Here is a 17,941-nt window from a genome sequence, read left to right on the forward strand (position 1 = left end):
GCTAACAATTAGCTTGATGTAGTAACAAATATTAAAGTTTACGTATATATTTGTATTGCAAGTTGTCTAGTTGTTAAGGTACATGACCACGTTCCTCCGAACAAAAATGAATGTCGGCCGATTTTAATGAAACTTGGAACAAACAATCGTCAATGACTGTACTTTAACGAGGTGCATTTATTTATTTTTTAAATCCCGTTGTTTGTTGATTTAGAGCGCCACCTAGCGGACACGTGCTATTTAGCTCAAACGTTGATGAAATCGTAAAAGAATATAATTTTACGATTTTTTTTATAAAAAAAAATCGGAATATAATTTATTGTATGCTGAATAAATAATCCTATTATTTAAGTACTAGTATTTAAGATTTTGTTTCTTAATTTTAAGTTTTATGACGAAAAGCCTTTTATAAGGAATCGCCAAAAACAGATACCCATCGGTGAATGTAACGTATTTATTTCAAAAACGAACTCGGGTAGGGTATGTTTTTATTATTGTTTTCGAAATTGTTTTAAGTAAGGTTAAGGTAGTTCGCGAAGAGTTTTGTTTCCGCAAGTAGTATGCATACCAGCATAATGTTCAAAGAATGATAAACATAGCAACTTTTGTATTCATTCCAAAAGCGTTAACTTTTTTTTAATACTTCAAGCGCAAAACATACTCGATAGCCCCACCACAACTCGACAGCGCCACCACTTTTATAAATATGTGCATTTTTCCTTTTTAAGATGTGCTTATTAGTTGTGTTGTGTTCCGGCATAGGTACAATACATAACAGTTATGTTTGCATGAGTTATAATGGTCTAACGGGGTGTGTAAGCACCGAAATGTACTTGCTATGCAATCAGATCTCAAAATATGCACAAGTCTGATTCGGGAGAAAAGCTCCTGGCACCAGTTTGCACAATATTGAAACGAAATAGTAACCAGACTACAGTAGAAGTGTTCTTACACGGTACCACATTCTCTTATTTTCGAAATATGTCCGTTAAATGAAATTATCAAATAAGATATAAATCATACTCACGTTTGTTCATGTAAACATAGGGCACAGCTCAACCACGGAAGTGTCGACAGCTCCTTTTCTTTGCACCACCGTAAAGTGGTGGAGCTGGCGTTTACAGGCCGTGTAAATGTCGATCAAGAATCGCGAAGTTATTAAACCACATAACAATAACCTTTCCAAACTTGAAAAGCAATATCAATGACTTGAACATGAAAACTTAATTGACAAATACAGGGACAGGACTACAGATAAAAACAACAATAATCAAACACGCTGTTCAGGGGTGGTATTCAATATTGATCTTAATTGGATCACAGAATGATATAGACAATCGGATTGCGTGATATAAATAACGGAACTTTACCGTGAAACAAGTCAATCCTGTATGGCCATAAGGAAGGTTTTAGTTTCATACTGAATACCATTCTAGAAGCACAAGGATAGGTCTAAAATGACCCACAAAATAACGCATGCCATCGCAATATTTGTTTCATTTTTCCCGTTGGTATTCGCTTCAATATAAAATTGTGTTTTTAATGTTGTTGTGTTCAAAAGCATTCTCTAGAAAATCGTTACTTTATCCAATTTCGTGATGGTTTACATTTTTTAAATTAAAATTAACGTTATAAATGTCACAAATGCTATCTGTTCTTTACAACGTACTTAGTTTGTTTTGTTTCGCGTGTGTCTTCATTTGATACATTTCTTCGTGTCGTCACATTTTGCGAATTGGATGACGTCACGTTCTTGTCGTTATGGAATCTCCTTGGCGTAGGAGAATTGCTTGACATGCTCCAAGAGTCGCTGATCCGTTGCTAAGGAAATAAAAACAAAGAATTACGATCAAAATAATTTGATTTTAATTTATTTTGGGCATAATGCACTTATTAAAGCAGAATTCCTCAAAATTTCCATGAGATAAGCATTTAGGTTAAATTCTCTGAAAAAAAATCATAAACAAGTCTATTAGGTTCTTGAAGAACCAATATATAATAGCTTATATCAATTACATGTACACAAGTAGTTTATTTGGCCTTGAATATGAATCGAATGAAATGTTCAAAATTACTTGTGAAATTGACCGGTAACTGAATGTAATAAAAAAATCCCTGAATTGTATATCAAACAAAATCTTATTTGCTGTTAATAATCTGATCTTAAACTACATCAACCAAACGCTTCCGGTCTGAAAAAGAGACAACACGAAAATCAAAGTACTGTAGGGCATTAGGGTGAGGATCAAAAGTGAAGTATTTAATATTTAGTTTAAAAGAGAGTTCATCTGTAATTATGTATATATATATATGCTATACTAAAGTTTTGTAATGTACGAAAGTTCATTCCTTGTTTTAAGTTTGTGTAACAGTATAAAAAACTAATAATGGTTATAGGTACGAGTTATATCTGTTTGAAATTAGAAACAATTTCTAATACACAGTTCATTGAAAAACGGTTTTATTGGGTCCTTAAGTTATACTTCAAAAGTTGACATAGCAAATCAACTTCACCTGTTATTGCATGGAACTTCGTGAAAACATACCTACCTAATGCATATTTAAAGGTGTCAATGGCGGCTGTGTATAAAATGACAATGCCATGGTCAAATAACAAATGAAAACTATTACAAATCTTACAAATTCAAAATTGTCATGCTGCTATAAAACAATATGAAAACGTGTAAACACATGCATACTGTCTTAACTTGAAACATAGATTAAGAAACTCAATTATATAAAAGCGTTTTGCGATCAAATTGTAGTAAAATAATAGTTAAAGTTAATTATTATGTAGTTTGACCTATTTATTTCGGTAAATACATTTTGACAACCCTTTAACCATTTTCCTGTTGTATAAATACTGCCATTCAATTGGACAAAAGCTAATTTCGAACACTAAACTGTTATTATAATTGCCGTTGTTAAATATATTTATCATGATTTGAGTTAACGAACTTAATATAATGGTTCTTGATTATGCTCGTCCGCAGAGGCAGTAGTAATTATCATTTAATTTATGTTGCTACAATACAGTATGTTCGCCACTGAGCCTTTTCACTTTTTCACAATTGGTTTGCTTACGTTTTGCCAGCCTTATTTTCTTTTCATGGTGTTTTATATGGTGGAAAGTTAACATCTGGTTAATATATTTCTTAGATTTCGGCTGCATAGCTGAAATAAATAAAGAAACAATACATTACATGACATTTAAAAAATGCCCAAACAATAAAATAATTAAAACTCAAATTTAAAATTGAAACACTGAACTAGAGCTGTTACAGGAGTAATGAAACATGATATTCTTGTTCAAAAACATACATTGTATATATAGCTAATGCAGATGTATTTTTTTTATCGAAATCGGAAGTGCATCGAGCGATTTTTCAATGTTTCGGGGCCTAACAGCGTTTTTATAATATTATAATTTATAATTAATATGAGATAACCAGGAATCAAAATTTCACATTTATGTTCACCGAGCTCTATTGGCAAATTCGTGATATTTCAAGTGTAAACCGTATCAAATCAGAATAATGTTATAATATGGTATGATTTTGGTACACGAATGAGGCTCTGTCTTGTTTAAATATGTTAATCATCTGAAAATAGCTACATACGGGTACTCCTGATTCCACCTTGTTGCATAGACATCACCTTCTTATCGCCTTGGTAACGACGCGGACCTTAAAAAGTTAATCTATATCATAGCAGGTGTATTAAATTAGTAGGAACATGTAATTAAATGGATTCGTCATATACTATTATTCCACTCTGTTGCATCGACACCATCTTTAATCGACTTGGTAACAACGCATGTCAAGAAAGGTAAACGAACTCAATGATTTTTGCAGACAAATATAATTTCAAGCGTCTGATGAAGACAGCTCAATATGTAAACATATATTTGCGACATTGAATTAATTATTGTTGTATTACACATGTTTTCTGCTACATAATTACTATGGATGAGTATAGGCGCTAAAACATTTTTTTAAATGTTGATGTATTACACATCTATTATTTCTGTCTTATTTTGATTGATTAGATTAATCTACAGCATTGACTTTTATCAATTGTCTTCGCATAAGATAAACAGAACGTTAATGAAGAAATAAAAAGGTTAGTGAATACATAAATTGATATATTAATAATATAAGTAGAAAATTATTGTAGAAATAAAGACGTAAATTAATGACCTTACTTGAATGATTAATTAGATAAGAAGAAGAATCATTCAAAAATAAAGAGGTAAACGAATTAATTTAATGAAAACAGAAAGTGAAAACGAGCAAATAAATCTTAAAACAATTCTTTTTATGATTATATTACCATTTTTATTTTTTTTAAAAATCAAGGAAAATTGTTATCAACATTTCTTACTCAACAGCAAATCGTATTCATCCATGATGTTCAAAAATCACAATGACATAAAATAAAAACACACAAGTTTTAAACGTTTATAACAAAAAAATAAACATATGCACATCGTTTTCAGAAGTCTCATCTATTCATAATAAAATTAAGTTTTAATCATGCATGTACATCTGTAGCAAATATTTTAAAATTTAATCCACAATTTGTTCAATCGTAATCCCTTTTAAAGAAACCATTGCCGCCAGCATGTTCAAATACAAGTTGATAATTTTGTATTTATCGTCAGCCATGTTGTAATACTTTTGGCTTTCGTAACCAGGATAAGTCTAATGCGGAGAAATTAATTAAAAACGGGTGATAACACATTTGCTAAAATCAAACATGGCAAACTTTTGAAACGTCAATAGTTTGCTACTGATAGCTCACAAAAGTGTTTGTTTTACTAACAGTGAAAGATAAATATTGAAAAGCTGTTTGATGGAAGTCAGTTTATTCAGTTTGAATAATTGATAACATTGATAAAAATACAAACATTTCAATACACAGTTTGTAAATATAAGGAAATCTATTGTATACGAGATTGACAACTTCAACGATAAAAGCGCAAGCGCTTTATTAGTTGTGGTTAAAGATTGTAAATATATACCTACACTAATAAATAGTTTTATATATTGTTGCTCTAAGTCTATCGACAATATAAATATGGTTTGGTGTCAAAAACTCCAGACTACAGAATCTGGATTTAATATATTCATTAAAATAGTGAACACTAGTGAATTAAATTCCCATTTTTGTATTAAGAATGCAACACATATCTTTAAATACTCGTACTGTATCGTGTATTCACATATACTTGAAGGTAATAATCTACAACAAATACTTCTGAAATGATGGGTTTATGTAGCATAAGTCTGGTTTCAATATAAGTCATGTCTGGTATAAATACTGAATATTTGTTGTTAGAAATTTAGTGTTAATATTTGGAATTTACAAACCAAGTTGATGATCAAAGATAAGCAAACCCCTTTGAAACAAGTTTGATAGATAGTCGAGTCGGGTGGAACTGTCCGGAACGAGTTCACATATAAGATCAAGTACTTATTGACACCCTACACAGAGGCCCCATTGTTGTTTTTCTTTATAAATAAAAATATTTAGTATATTCCTATCTTTATCAGATAGAAATTAATTACATATGTGTATAATATGGGTCAGGTCTGACAAATAGTTTATACAAGCCTCAGCGTGTCTGGTATGGGTCAAGAGTTACAGAGTATTTGCGTTAAAAATACATATTTGTGTATGATATGGGTCATATCTAATATACAGTTACGCCATTTCTTTTATAAAACCCTGATTACTGGATAGAGGCCTCCCTTTCTAGCATATCTTCTGCATGCCTACCATAAGTAATGATTTACACAATGATAACTATTCCGTCTCGTATTTTATTCTTGGAGATAGAATTAAGCTTCTGTACAAAACGAACTTTCTATTAACTTCTGTAAATATTGTTTAAATCTCGTAAGTAGCATAAAGGTATACTGTGTATAAGGTATTGTTGAATTCCGGCAGCCGAACCTTAAATTACGGAATATATTGCACTTGATATACGTTTTTAAACATCGGATCTGTATTATAATAAGAAAACAATATACCTGTATATTCTGTGTTTGTCCACCCAGCGGAAAATGGTGTCGCTATTCTGAACGTATTTGATAAGGGACTGCCTCTAGATAATCTTTTTTCAGAATCACTCAAGTTGTCGATTTTGTCTTCTGAATTATTTTCAACAAATGTCAAAGAGGCGCGCTCTGAAAAAAGTTCGGACGCGCGAGATTTTAATGTTACATCGTCATCATATGGTGGAATTATATCAACTGAAGATATATCAAGATAATGTCTAAATTAAGCATCCAGTTTGGAATATTAGCTGATGGTGCAGACTAGGTGCGTGAGGTTTTATCAATACTTTTTCGGATAGCCTCAATAGTTGAGAGTTCCTGGTAATATGACGTCACTTTTTGTTGTTCATTCTGCTCAGAGCAGGTCTCATGTCGACCGAAATCCTTCACTGCTGAGTCATGACTGTAAGTTGGGTAAAACTGAGGTTCTGTTGCCCGTGACCTCGGAGCATTCTCTGGTTGTATTTTACGTTTGTCTTGCAAACGTTGACGCTTGTTAGAATTCCGTTCGCGTGCACCAGGATGACGTTCCTTCCGGTAAACATTTCGCGGCTTCAATTGGGCGTATACGTCAGAATTAACAAAAAGCATATTCTGTAAATACAAATGTAAAAGAAGTTTGTCACAAGAATGGTCAAAAGAGCAAATAACATAAATACTAAATAACCCCTCGATAATTTGGCGTATACTTCAGATTTTACAATTAGCATATTTTGTTAATATAAATGTAAAAGAAGGTTTCCAGATGAAAGGTAAAAATGACCGATATCATTAACATAATCCCCCAGACAAAATCATTTGAGTATGTTATAAGTATTTATTGCAACTAACAGGCAACGATATATAAAGAACATTCCTTCATTTTCTCATCAAACTTCGATTGCATAGATGTGACGTTTGTGAATATATATATTTATCTCGTTTCAACGACTTAGTGTGTCATGACAACGGCTCTCTATCTCGTTCCCACGATTTAGTAATCTCGTGTCATAATTCTACGATTTACTAACTCGTTCCAACAACTCGTATGACATTGCCAATAAAGCTGTTCTTACTTCTGAGAACTAGATATTAAGTCACGGCCAAGGGAAAAATCAACCCCTATGCCATCGATCACTTGTTGATCGGATCAGTCGTCAGGTCAAATATGGGGGGGTGGGGGGGGGTAGCTATAGATTGAAAAATTGCCACGGAGTTTTTAAGCTTTCCAATTACTCCCACTTTATTCCGGCGCATCTTCTATTTGTAGACACGTTAATAGTTGTACAAAATTATCGTTATTTTTATAATGAGATGACAAAATTGTTCATCTCTGCCGTACAATTATTTTCCTGAATAGACAGTCTGCCATTATTGGTTTAATAAGTAGAATCAGTTTAATTATACTGAGGCTTTGTCACTCGACAAAATATAATCTCAAGTCCTATGCTGCCGTTAAAAAGTTAATAATATGTTTTCACCAATTAAACGTGCAAAACGCTTGCGACACTACAGGGTAATTTATTTTGGAAAATGTATACTTATAACATTTAAACATTTTTGAAACAAAATACAAAACAAAATTCAACATACGTTTAAATCGGATATCCTTATTACCTGTAAACTTTGTCAATTATCATTCCGAATTCAATTGAAATTGGTAAAGTTCAGAAGGACGGCTTTAAACCTCAACTCAACTATATCGATAATCTACTATGGGTAGCAATATATAAATCACATCTACTTTGTGACGGCGGTTTAATCAAACACATTATAAAAGTGGTAAATCAATAACCTGTTTAGGTTTTAAACTGAATATTTAAATGCATTTACTTTGTTTGCGGTGTTTTAATAAGCTTTTCATACAAATTATAATAACGAATCCCACATTGTGGTTGTATGTCATTCATTTAAGGTATAGGCATATTTTGAAAAACTAAATCATATCAAGCTTTAGCCACTTACAAAAGATATAGCAAAACAAATGTTATTTGATATTTATTGTACGAAATAAGAAAAAAATATCTTAACTATCATAAAATTATTTCGATCGCAAGTCTTTAAACTTTCAGCTATGTTCTGTTATACGGGACTTGTATGTATATTTAGCACCTGGTTAAAGGCATGTATAGTTTGTTAATCCTAAGGACTGTAACAACTGTGTATTGCCCTTATGTCGGAGCATCATGTGTGTTTGATCTGGAATATGCCTTGTATATTGTCTTGATGTTGGATCATCACCAGTGTGTTTGAGCATCTATACCGAATAACCATGGTGTTCGAGCATCACCATTGCAGTTCCTAGGTATTTGAACATCACTTGTGTATTGCCCTGGTCTTGGAGCATCCTTTTTGTAATACCCTGGTGTTTGAGCATAACTTGTGTATTGCCTTGGTCGTGGAAAATTAACTGTGTATTGCCTAGGTGTTGGAGCATCACTTGTGTATTGTCATGGTGTTGAAGCATCACTTGTGCCAGCAAAGACGTTAAGAGCCCTTAATGCTGCACCATCAGTGACATTACGTCCAATAATTTTCTGCATCAGCAAAGACGTTACGAGCCCTTAATGCTGCATCATCAGTGACATTACGCCCCATAATTCCTGCTTCAGCAATGACGTTACGAGCCCTTAATTCTACATCATCAGTGACATTACGTCCCATAATTCCTGCTTCAGCAATGACGTTACGAGCCCTTAATTCTACATCATCAGTGACATTACGTCCCATAATTCCTGCATCAGCAAATACATTACGAGCCCTTAATGCTGCATCATCACTGACATTACGCCCCATAATTCCTACATCAGCAAATACATTACGAGCCCTTAATGCTGCAACATCATTGACAATCCGCCCCATAATTCCTGCATCAGCAATGACGTTACGAGCCCTTAATGCTGCAGCATCAGTGACATTACGCCCCATAATTTCTGCATCAGCAATGACTACGAGCCCTAAATGCTGCTTCATCAGTGACATTACGCCCCATTATTCCTGCATCAGCAAAGACATTACGAGCCCTAATGCTACACCATCAGTGACACTACGCCCCATATTTTCTGCATCAGCAATGACGTTACGAGCCCTAATGTTACATTACAGTGTCACTATTAATCATTAATACAATTGTTTTAATATACTAAAACGAATGAATAAATGTCGAAAACAACTGTTCTTATGAAGGATACCGACTTGAATTTGAAATTAAGGTGCAGATAACACGTTATTTCTACCTTTTGAGACTTAAGTCGATCACAGTTAATCTTTTAGCATTCACCAATCATTTAATATTTTGCGTTGTCATCTGTTAAATACACAATTACAATCTGGTTTTCAGTAAATAATATTTTCCATAAATGCATTATTCAGAAAGTAGGTAAAGTTTTATCACTCAAAATGTTTGTTTTTAATACAAGTGCATGCGTTGATTTTGAATAAAATGGTCACTATAAGCATTTTAACTTTCGAGGATGAATGAAGGTCCAACCATTGCCATTTATCCAAAAAACAATCTCTGCGTCAGATTTTGTTTTGACACTAATATATCAGCAAAAGATGTTGTATTCGAAGTCAGATCTAATAGCTTAATGATTAGGAAGGTCCCCTTTGCTGCGCTCACTCCACCCATTAAAATCATTAGGATTTTAATTAATGTCATCTGACTATTGTATTAAAGAATATATTATCATTCTAAGTGGGTTCCACATCTGTAATCATAGAAATAATTGCACAAACACCGTCAAGGGCAAACAACGAAAAAACAAGAACATATGTTGCCTTACACAGTAAGTTCCCTTTGACAGGAAGTTTATAGTTTCGTTTTAAATGTCTGTTTATTCACGTGACGGGTCTACTCCCCCTGTTTCGCTTTGCAGAACGAAAAACATATTCGGCAGAATTAAGTCTACACGAAACGAAAACGCTCAAAGAAAACGGGCATTCATCCGTAAACAGATCGTTCAATACTACGAGTAAGTTACTGTACATTTATCATAAAAAGATGTGTTCACTTGTCATTATAGGGGGCGTTTTCGAGATAGTAATCATACGTACATTTCGTATTTACGGTATTTTTTTAATATCTGTAACGTGCCCGCTCAGTACAAAAACACGTCGAATAATTAATCAACTTTGACAATTAACAAGTATCCCAGATATTGCTCTAAACACATGTTGGCATACCCTCACTGTAATATGTTTGGCAAGATAATCCTCTGCTGTGCATCTCCTGCTAATTGCACTGGTGTCACAGTAGGGGCCAATTTCCTGTGCATTTGTGTATTGGCTCAGGGCCATTAAGGGTCCATTTGTGTGATTTCTATAATAAAACATCCAAAACTGCACAGCAGGATACTCAGATCGCATTAGGGGTAAGAGGGCACAAGGCAATAGGATGCAGATCAATAATCAGAAGTTGTGTATTGTACACAGATTGTTTTTTTTTCTTTATATGGAGGGAGGGGGACTTATAGAAGGCTTCAACTTGGCCTTTTAGCGCTGATTCACCTCCGAAGTCTAAATAATTGTACGTTTACAGATTTATTACAATTTTTTATATGGAAAATCCTTTACGTACGTTAGGGATTGAAAGAATTGCGTATAACACGTCTTTTATTTTAGACTATACGTCCCGCACCATCGACATCAATTGTTCAGGGATTGATATGATCCTCACATCCTCAAACTGTACAGATGTTGTCATGACCCTTTTCCTTATATGACCTGATATTAAAACAGTAAAACCAATTAGAACAGGCATTGGTATACCCTTTGTGCAACTGTAACTGTAACCGAACCGTCTTATTTAACGAGTGGTGGTAGCCGCACGGGCGGTTACATGAATTCCCAGGTTCGACAAAGGGCAAAGGTTGTTAGTAAATATCGACTGAGATGTGTTCATTTTCAATACAATTAATTCAAAATTCAAGTCATTTGAATGGCAAAAATACTGTATTAATAGGAAACTATAAGTGCCTTTGTCAGCTTCAAATAATTTCGCCGAGTCTCACAATCAACAGTTGAGTATCATAAAATAAAAAGAAAACCTCTTAAGACAAGTAAATGATTTCTAACTCTATAAACTTGATCAACAGAGAAAATTCAAATCCCAGGAACAATCAATAGTTTTAAATAGAAAACCAACTGTAAAAAAAAACGTGAATGGTCCTTGGGGAATCCACGCACTGACTCAACAAAGCTGACGTCGGAAATAAAAAAGTGAAGAAATCGTCTGAGGACAGATACTTTCAAGAAAATGATTCATTCGGTTTTTAAAAAGATAGAAAAAACCGGTCCAAGTATGTTTTTTGTTTGTTTATTTGAGTTTATCAAGGTCTGCCGGTGCCTATTGGCTGAATTATTGCTTGTCCCCGCCGTGGCGCCATCACGACTTAAATTGTGTTTTATTGCCATAAGTGACATGAGATAAAAGTGATAGCAATTCACAGTCAAATCCAGACACCGGAAGACTTAAAGAAACAGAGTGAGATAGAAGAGATCCGGGTTGCGATACCCTAGCTCTTTGCAAAGAGACCCTTTGGTTTATTTAACGTGCTCGATGTAAAGCACCGATACACGGGATACAACATTCCTGGGTTGAATACACCATTTTACCATTTAGCACTACCATTTAAATGCCGAGCGTCAGGCATGGGAGCTACTTTTAACGTCTTTAGGTATGACGCGGCCTTCAGCCAATCAGTCTTCAGGATAGACTTCCGCTGTACGTCGACCCAAGAATAGTTTGTAAAATATGAATATAAATGTACATAGCACAGTTCAATTTGGTTAGTAAATCAATTAGAAGACAAAGCTAAACAATTTTATAACAAGCCCGTAGGTAAGTTATTATATAATATTTTAATGACATAAATTATTCAAAACAACCTATTTAAAGTATTCTATCTCATATTCTATTTCCAAAATAAGCACATTTCCCAGTGAATAATTTACGAACTAAATTAGGTGCTTGAACAAGTTTTGTATGAACAGTTATTAATAGCCGGCTGATGCTTAACTCTGAATTTAAAATTCAATGGCAAAGTATAACTCTATTTTTTTTATGAAATTAAAGAAATTATAAATTGTAAATCATACTGGTCATTAGTAAATCCACATAAATGTAATTAACTTTTATGGCATAAGATAAACGGGAAAATTTCGTAACATATACCAAACAATAATTCTTCATTATAGACTTCCGTTATAATAATGTGTTGGTAGAACCCCGTACACAACCAATCTTGCATTCTAGATTTCTTTATAATAATGTTTAACATACATGTATTTCACGGCGTTGGTGCACTGAATGAAATGCATACAACAAAGAAATAGACTAACGCATACAACATGGGCAAAGAAGGGTTTTCAACTTTGCATACAACATACACAAAGAAGGTTGTTAAGAAATGCATACAATGTAGAGTATAAGAATAATATTGACATTGAAATTAAAGGTAAATTCTAAGCTCATATTAAAATTCATATAACAGACCAATGACTCTATTATTTCCGAAGTAACGTGTGTATATTAAAACGGTATAATTTTGTTTGAATCGGAGGATTAGCTTTGGGAAACCAGAATAGTTATAATTCCATGCTAAAACTATTGATCACTCAGCCCGGTATCAACATAACCGGATACCGGGTTTTAGCACTACCAATGATAACCTCCCTTATTTCTTATCAAGAAAGTTGCTACTTTCGTACTCACACGAAATACGTTGGCCCTTATCTCTCCAAACAGCGACTATTAAAATCATAGGCGACAACCACATTTGAAAGGAATAAGTTGTGTACTTAAGATATTCGATTAACTATGGGAACGGACTGGCTTTCAACAGTCAACAAAAGTAAGTTTAAAACAGTATTTTTTTCTGCGGTGCGGTGCCAGGATTTAAAGTTAGTGAGTGCACATTTGGGATAGCCACAATAATTGGCGTTCAGAAATACTTTTATATCATGGCAGTGGGCATTGTTATGTTTATATGTGGCCATCATAAATATCTTATAAAGACTATTGACATTTATTTATTGACCTGATTTTGGGGTTAAAAATAAGAATGTGCAGCCCGGCTTCACCAGAAACGAATAAAAATGGTCACAACTATTTGGGGTATTGGACCGCCCTAAAACATTTTGGCCATCTTCATTTTAGAATAGAAATATTGTAGTTTGTGTTTTCAAAGCTGGTCGCTTTGATTGTTTAATTACTTTCTAGTCTAAAATATTAGACGTGTTATACGGGATTCTTCCAATCCCTTACATTTGCCATATCAAAAATCGAAAAAAAATAATCCGTAAACGTACAATTTTTGGTCTATTAATGACCTGTGTTCTGTCTTTCAGACAAAATTGATTTGGCAGCCTGTCCACACCGAACAAAATCTGTCGAAAAACGGGAATTGGACAAAACAGTAAACAGTTTTCACCAAATTGTAAAGAAGATATATACTCTACAATTTGTTCAGTTATTTCTTGAAATATTGAATTCAACTTAATCGTATTTGTCAGAATAATACAAAACGGTGACTGGATTTCCCGGTTAAATTAACTTTCAAGTTTATTTTTTAAAACGTTGTTTTACAAAAAAACATATACTGTAAATACGTTTTAATACCGTGAGTGAGGAGAACTATTTATGGCCTACCGTATCTTACGACCACCCAACAGTCCAACCAATATTTGTTTATTCTTACAAAAGGATATTTGACTTCGACCTTTTACATTCCAAACTTAAATCAATACAGATCGACCACGCAGCTATCAAACCGTAAACGTATGAAAACTATTCGCGATATTTTAGCCCTATTTGGGAAATTGTGGCCACGTACCTATAAACTAAAAATTCCTTTATAAAGGCTTCAACTGAAAGTCAAGTAAGTCAAAAAAAGTTGAACATAATAAAGCATAACAATTGAAAATAGTGAGAGAGAGAGAGAGAGAGAGAGAGAGAGAGAGAGAGAGAGAGAGAGAGAGAGAGAGGGAATAGAGAGAGGGACACATAAAGATAAATAGAAAGAGAGAGAGGGGTAAAATAGGGGAGGGGGCGGTTCAGAGAGAGAAACAGATGGAGATAGATATAGGATGAAAATGGATGGAGAGCGAGAGAGAAAGATATGAAATGGCAGAGGGAGAGAAGGGGGGGGGGGAGAAAAAGACAGGGGGAGAGAGAAAAAAGAGGGGAGAGGGACGGAGAGGTGATGGGGATAGATAGGGGAAGAGAGAGAGAGAGTGAGAGAGGAGAAAGAGAGAAAGGGAGAAAGAAAGAGGGAATAGGGAGAGAGACAAAGGGACACAGAGGGATAAATAGAAAGAGAGAGACGGAATAAAGAGAGAGGGGTGGGGTTCAGAGAGGGAAACAGTTGGAGAGATAGTAAGGATGAAATATGATGGGAAGCGAAATAATAAGAGATGGGAGAGAGACAGAGAGGGGGGAAGAGAGAAAGACAGGGGGAGAGAGCAAGGGAGAAAGAAAGAAAAAAGAGGGGAGAGGGACGGAGAGGGGATGGGGAGAGAAAGAGAGAGAGAGAGAGAGAGAGCTAGAGAGCCAGACAGAGAAGTGAAAGTTATGGAATCAATTTCTTTTCCGTATTAACAACTTCATGGTTCTTGTATTATAAAGATTTAAGGCACTCGGAAGGATGGATGCAGTTCCCGGACGAAAGGCACAAGTGACATCTGGATCGGCGCCTGACCTCACCTACTGCCAGCCATGCGCGGAGGACGGCAAGAAAATCGTCCCCGAGGCCTTCTGTCCCGTCTGTAAGGAGTTTCTTTGTTCCACCTGTGCACGAGTACACCGGAACCAGAAAATAACCAAAACTCACGCCCTCCAGGACAAGGACAGTATGCCTTCCTCATTCAGCGAAGAGAGTGAAGATGAAAAATTTAATGAAACATGTCATCGTCATGCTCAAGATTTCATAAAATATTACTGTCTTAATCATGAGGCAATTCTGTGTGGAGACTGCTTGGCTGAGAAAGCTCATCGATTATGTAATATTGAAAGGGTTTCTCAAGTCTCAAAGCGGTACAAGGAGGGTGCAGAATACAACAGCCTGAAAACAGGACTTGTCCAGACGGCCACTGACATTGGCAAACTGTCACACGACATGCAGGCGATCATGAAATCAGTTGATGAAGAAAGCCTTACCAATATAAATGAACTTCGCAAATTCAGGACTGAAATTAACCAGTACCTGGATAAAAGGGAAAATGAACTCTTTGCAGAAATTGATCAGAAGAAACGAACATCCAAGACACTGCTAAATGAACTGATATCAAAATGCACAAACATGAAATCATCCATTGAGAAACTAAAGTCAGAGCTACAAGCACAGAACGACAACAGCAACCAGATATTAATAGTAGGAAAGCGAGCTATAAAAGAACTGGCAAGTCTCCAGGCAGCCCTGGGAGAGGTGAGCAGGAGGAGTGAAGTTCCCCGATACAAGTTTCACAGGGACCCCGTAATTGAGCAGATAAAAGCTTCTGAAAATGCAATAGGACGGTTGGAAGAGGGCGAATCTACGTCGGCGTTAGGGCAACAACACCGACAACAGCAAACGAAGCAGGAACAACGGCAACAGGATACGATGCAACAACACCAAAAACAGATTAAAGCTGTGTCACAAAAAGGTTTGCGTACAATCACTAACTAATTTGACATTTCCTTAGTAATGCAGTTTATAAGTCTGTTGTTTTTTTACGTCGCTCAAGTTAACCAAGCACGTTAACGTTACGTTAAAAAATATGTTGTAAAGTTCACCACGTGCTTTACAAAAATGGCAGAATGAAATACTTCGACAAATGATATTTCTTATATAAATTAAGATTCAAATAAACTTAAGCAATATAATTTCGAATGATATATACTTGTTTAGGTATAACAATACGGTATAAATATTTTACTTAATATACAACCGTCATATTTCCAGGCGAAATTATAAATAGTTGCCTATCTATTTTAAAAATAATAATAAAAGTATGCGTCAATTTTCGCATAACGAGTTTTCATTGAATACAATGTAATTAAAAAACATCTTAAAGCACACTGGTCAGTCGAGGACATATAATATATAAGGTATCTATTTGATCATTTTACTGAAAAATATCTATAACATTACATTATTTTGGGAAATAGTTAGCACTCTTTTTAACGATTCATCCAACAATTCATTTCAACGAAACCTTCTTACAATAGCGCAATGGTCTATAAACATTCACTTTGTGCAGTGTAAAATTGTTTTTGGAATGAGTTCTGTGGACTATTAACTTTTATACAGGGGAAGACGTTTCTTATGTTGTTAGAACTTGTGTCCAAACCATTTGCTTTTTGTATACTCTATATTATTGTTGTAAATACCGAATATGTTGAAAGAAAAAAGGCAATAAAATATGTTTGAATCAGTCAACTTTTATACATATGAACTTTCATTATGTGTTTTTTTTTACTTTTTAAAAAAGGTTTAACAAAAAATATGAATCATCATTGCTGTAGCAGTGATGGTATAAACTGATTAGGGTCAGTATGAAGCAATAAAAAGCAAATGTATTTATCAACAAGAGCCGTCGTAAGACAGCGCGCTCGACTACGCCGCTTTGACTTAGAATACAATAACGATGTAATAATACCAAGTTTGGTCTCTTTATGTCAAACCTAACTAAGATTATTCGATACATAAGGTGACTTTGATGCTGCCCTCCCACCATTATTATTATTATTATTATTATTATTATTATTATTATTATTATTATTATTATTATTATTCATTTTAAAATGTGATGAAACAAAATATTTTTTTTATTTGTGTTATTTATTGTAATGTTTACTTTCAGCCCACTTCAGCAGCAGAGCAGACCTAAGCCAGGCCAAGTTCAGCAGGCAGCCTGACATTTCAGTGAAGACATCAGGTGATACCCTTCACTGCGGGCTAACCAATGTGACCCTCCTGATCGGGGACAGGCTCGTACTGGTAGATCACACTAATTGCTCATTGAAGCTGGTGGACACCATGAATAACAAGCTGGTGTCCCAGGTTAAACTGCCAAGTGAGCCGTGGGACCTGTGTCTCCTGCCCGGAGACAGGGCAGCCGTCACTCTGCCTGGTTTGAAGAAGATACAGTTCGTATCAACTCAGGAAAATGTCACACTACAGGATGTCGTTAAACTAGATGGACTATGTTATGGAATAGATTTTTGTGATGACAACTTGATAGTGTCTTTTTACGGTAAGGTTGAGTTGATGGACATGAAGGGAAAGGTGAAGAAGAGTGTGGAAAAAGACAGCAGTGGAAAACCTTTGTTTCAGCAACCCAGGTATCTGACAGTGACCAGAGTGAGTCAGAATCCTCCCGTCATATATGTCACAGACTGGGGCACCAACACCATAACCAAGCTGAGCATCTCACTGGAGGTGCTCCAGACCTACAAAGATCCGGTACTGAAATACCCATCTGGTCTGGCAGCTATGGGGGACAACCAGCTGCTCGTTTGTGGATGGGGCAGTGACAACATCCTGTTACTGGACACGCTCACCGGCGAGATAACCCAACTGCAGGGGAAGGAAGAGGGGATTGAGTGTCCATACAGTGTGGCTTACTGTTCACTGAAGAAGATGATTGTTGTCACCTGCAGTCAGTATGACAGATCTGAATTGGAGAATTTCGTGAAAGTATTCAACTTAGTATAAATCATGTCAGTCAATTAATATGAGTGAAATTTGTATCAGGTGTGAAGTAATTGTAATGTTCAAGAATAATTCTAATGTATAATATTATACTTACAATATGCTTATACAATGCTTTATTTCACATATCGCGCGATTCAACTACTGTGAGAGTATTTGACGGAAACTTGACTTTTAAATTATTTTGAATTCTAACAGTTTTCATTA

General features: G+C 35.0%; 1 protein-coding gene and 1 pseudogene across 1 annotated transcript; one reads left to right on the forward strand and one right to left on the reverse strand.

The window, feature by feature from the left end:
- Nucleotides 1–1,647: 1,647 nt before the first annotated feature.
- On the reverse strand, nt 1,648–7,664 carry LOC128216392 (uncharacterized; annotated as a pseudogene).
- A 5,154-nt stretch (nt 7,665–12,818) lies between these two features.
- LOC128216393 (uncharacterized) lies at nt 12,819–17,737 on the forward strand. Its single transcript, XM_052922952.1, has 4 exons — nt 12,819–12,895; nt 13,392–13,459; nt 14,668–15,683; nt 16,884–17,737. The coding sequence occupies exons 3-4, from the start codon at nt 14,687–14,689 to the stop codon at nt 17,735–17,737; spliced, it is 1,851 nt and encodes a 616-aa protein (XP_052778912.1). The 5' UTR covers nt 12,819–12,895; nt 13,392–13,459; nt 14,668–14,686.
- Nucleotides 17,738–17,941: the final 204 nt, after the last annotated feature.

The sequence above is a fragment of the Mya arenaria genome, chromosome 14, assembly GCF_026914265.1.
Source record: "Mya arenaria isolate MELC-2E11 chromosome 14, ASM2691426v1".
Taxonomy (NCBI): Eukaryota; Metazoa; Mollusca; class Bivalvia; order Myida; family Myidae; genus Mya; species Mya arenaria.

Excerpts from the sequence above, each read along its gene's own strand:
- LOC128216393 (XM_052922952.1), top strand. The coding sequence starts at position 14,687 with ATGGATGCAGTTCCCGGACGAAAGGCACAAGTGACATCTGGATCGGCG. Across the intron at positions 15,684-16,883 it reads TAAAGCTGTGTCACAAAAAG|CCCACTTCAGCAGCAGAGCA; the intron begins GTTTGCGTACAA and ends GTTTACTTTCAG.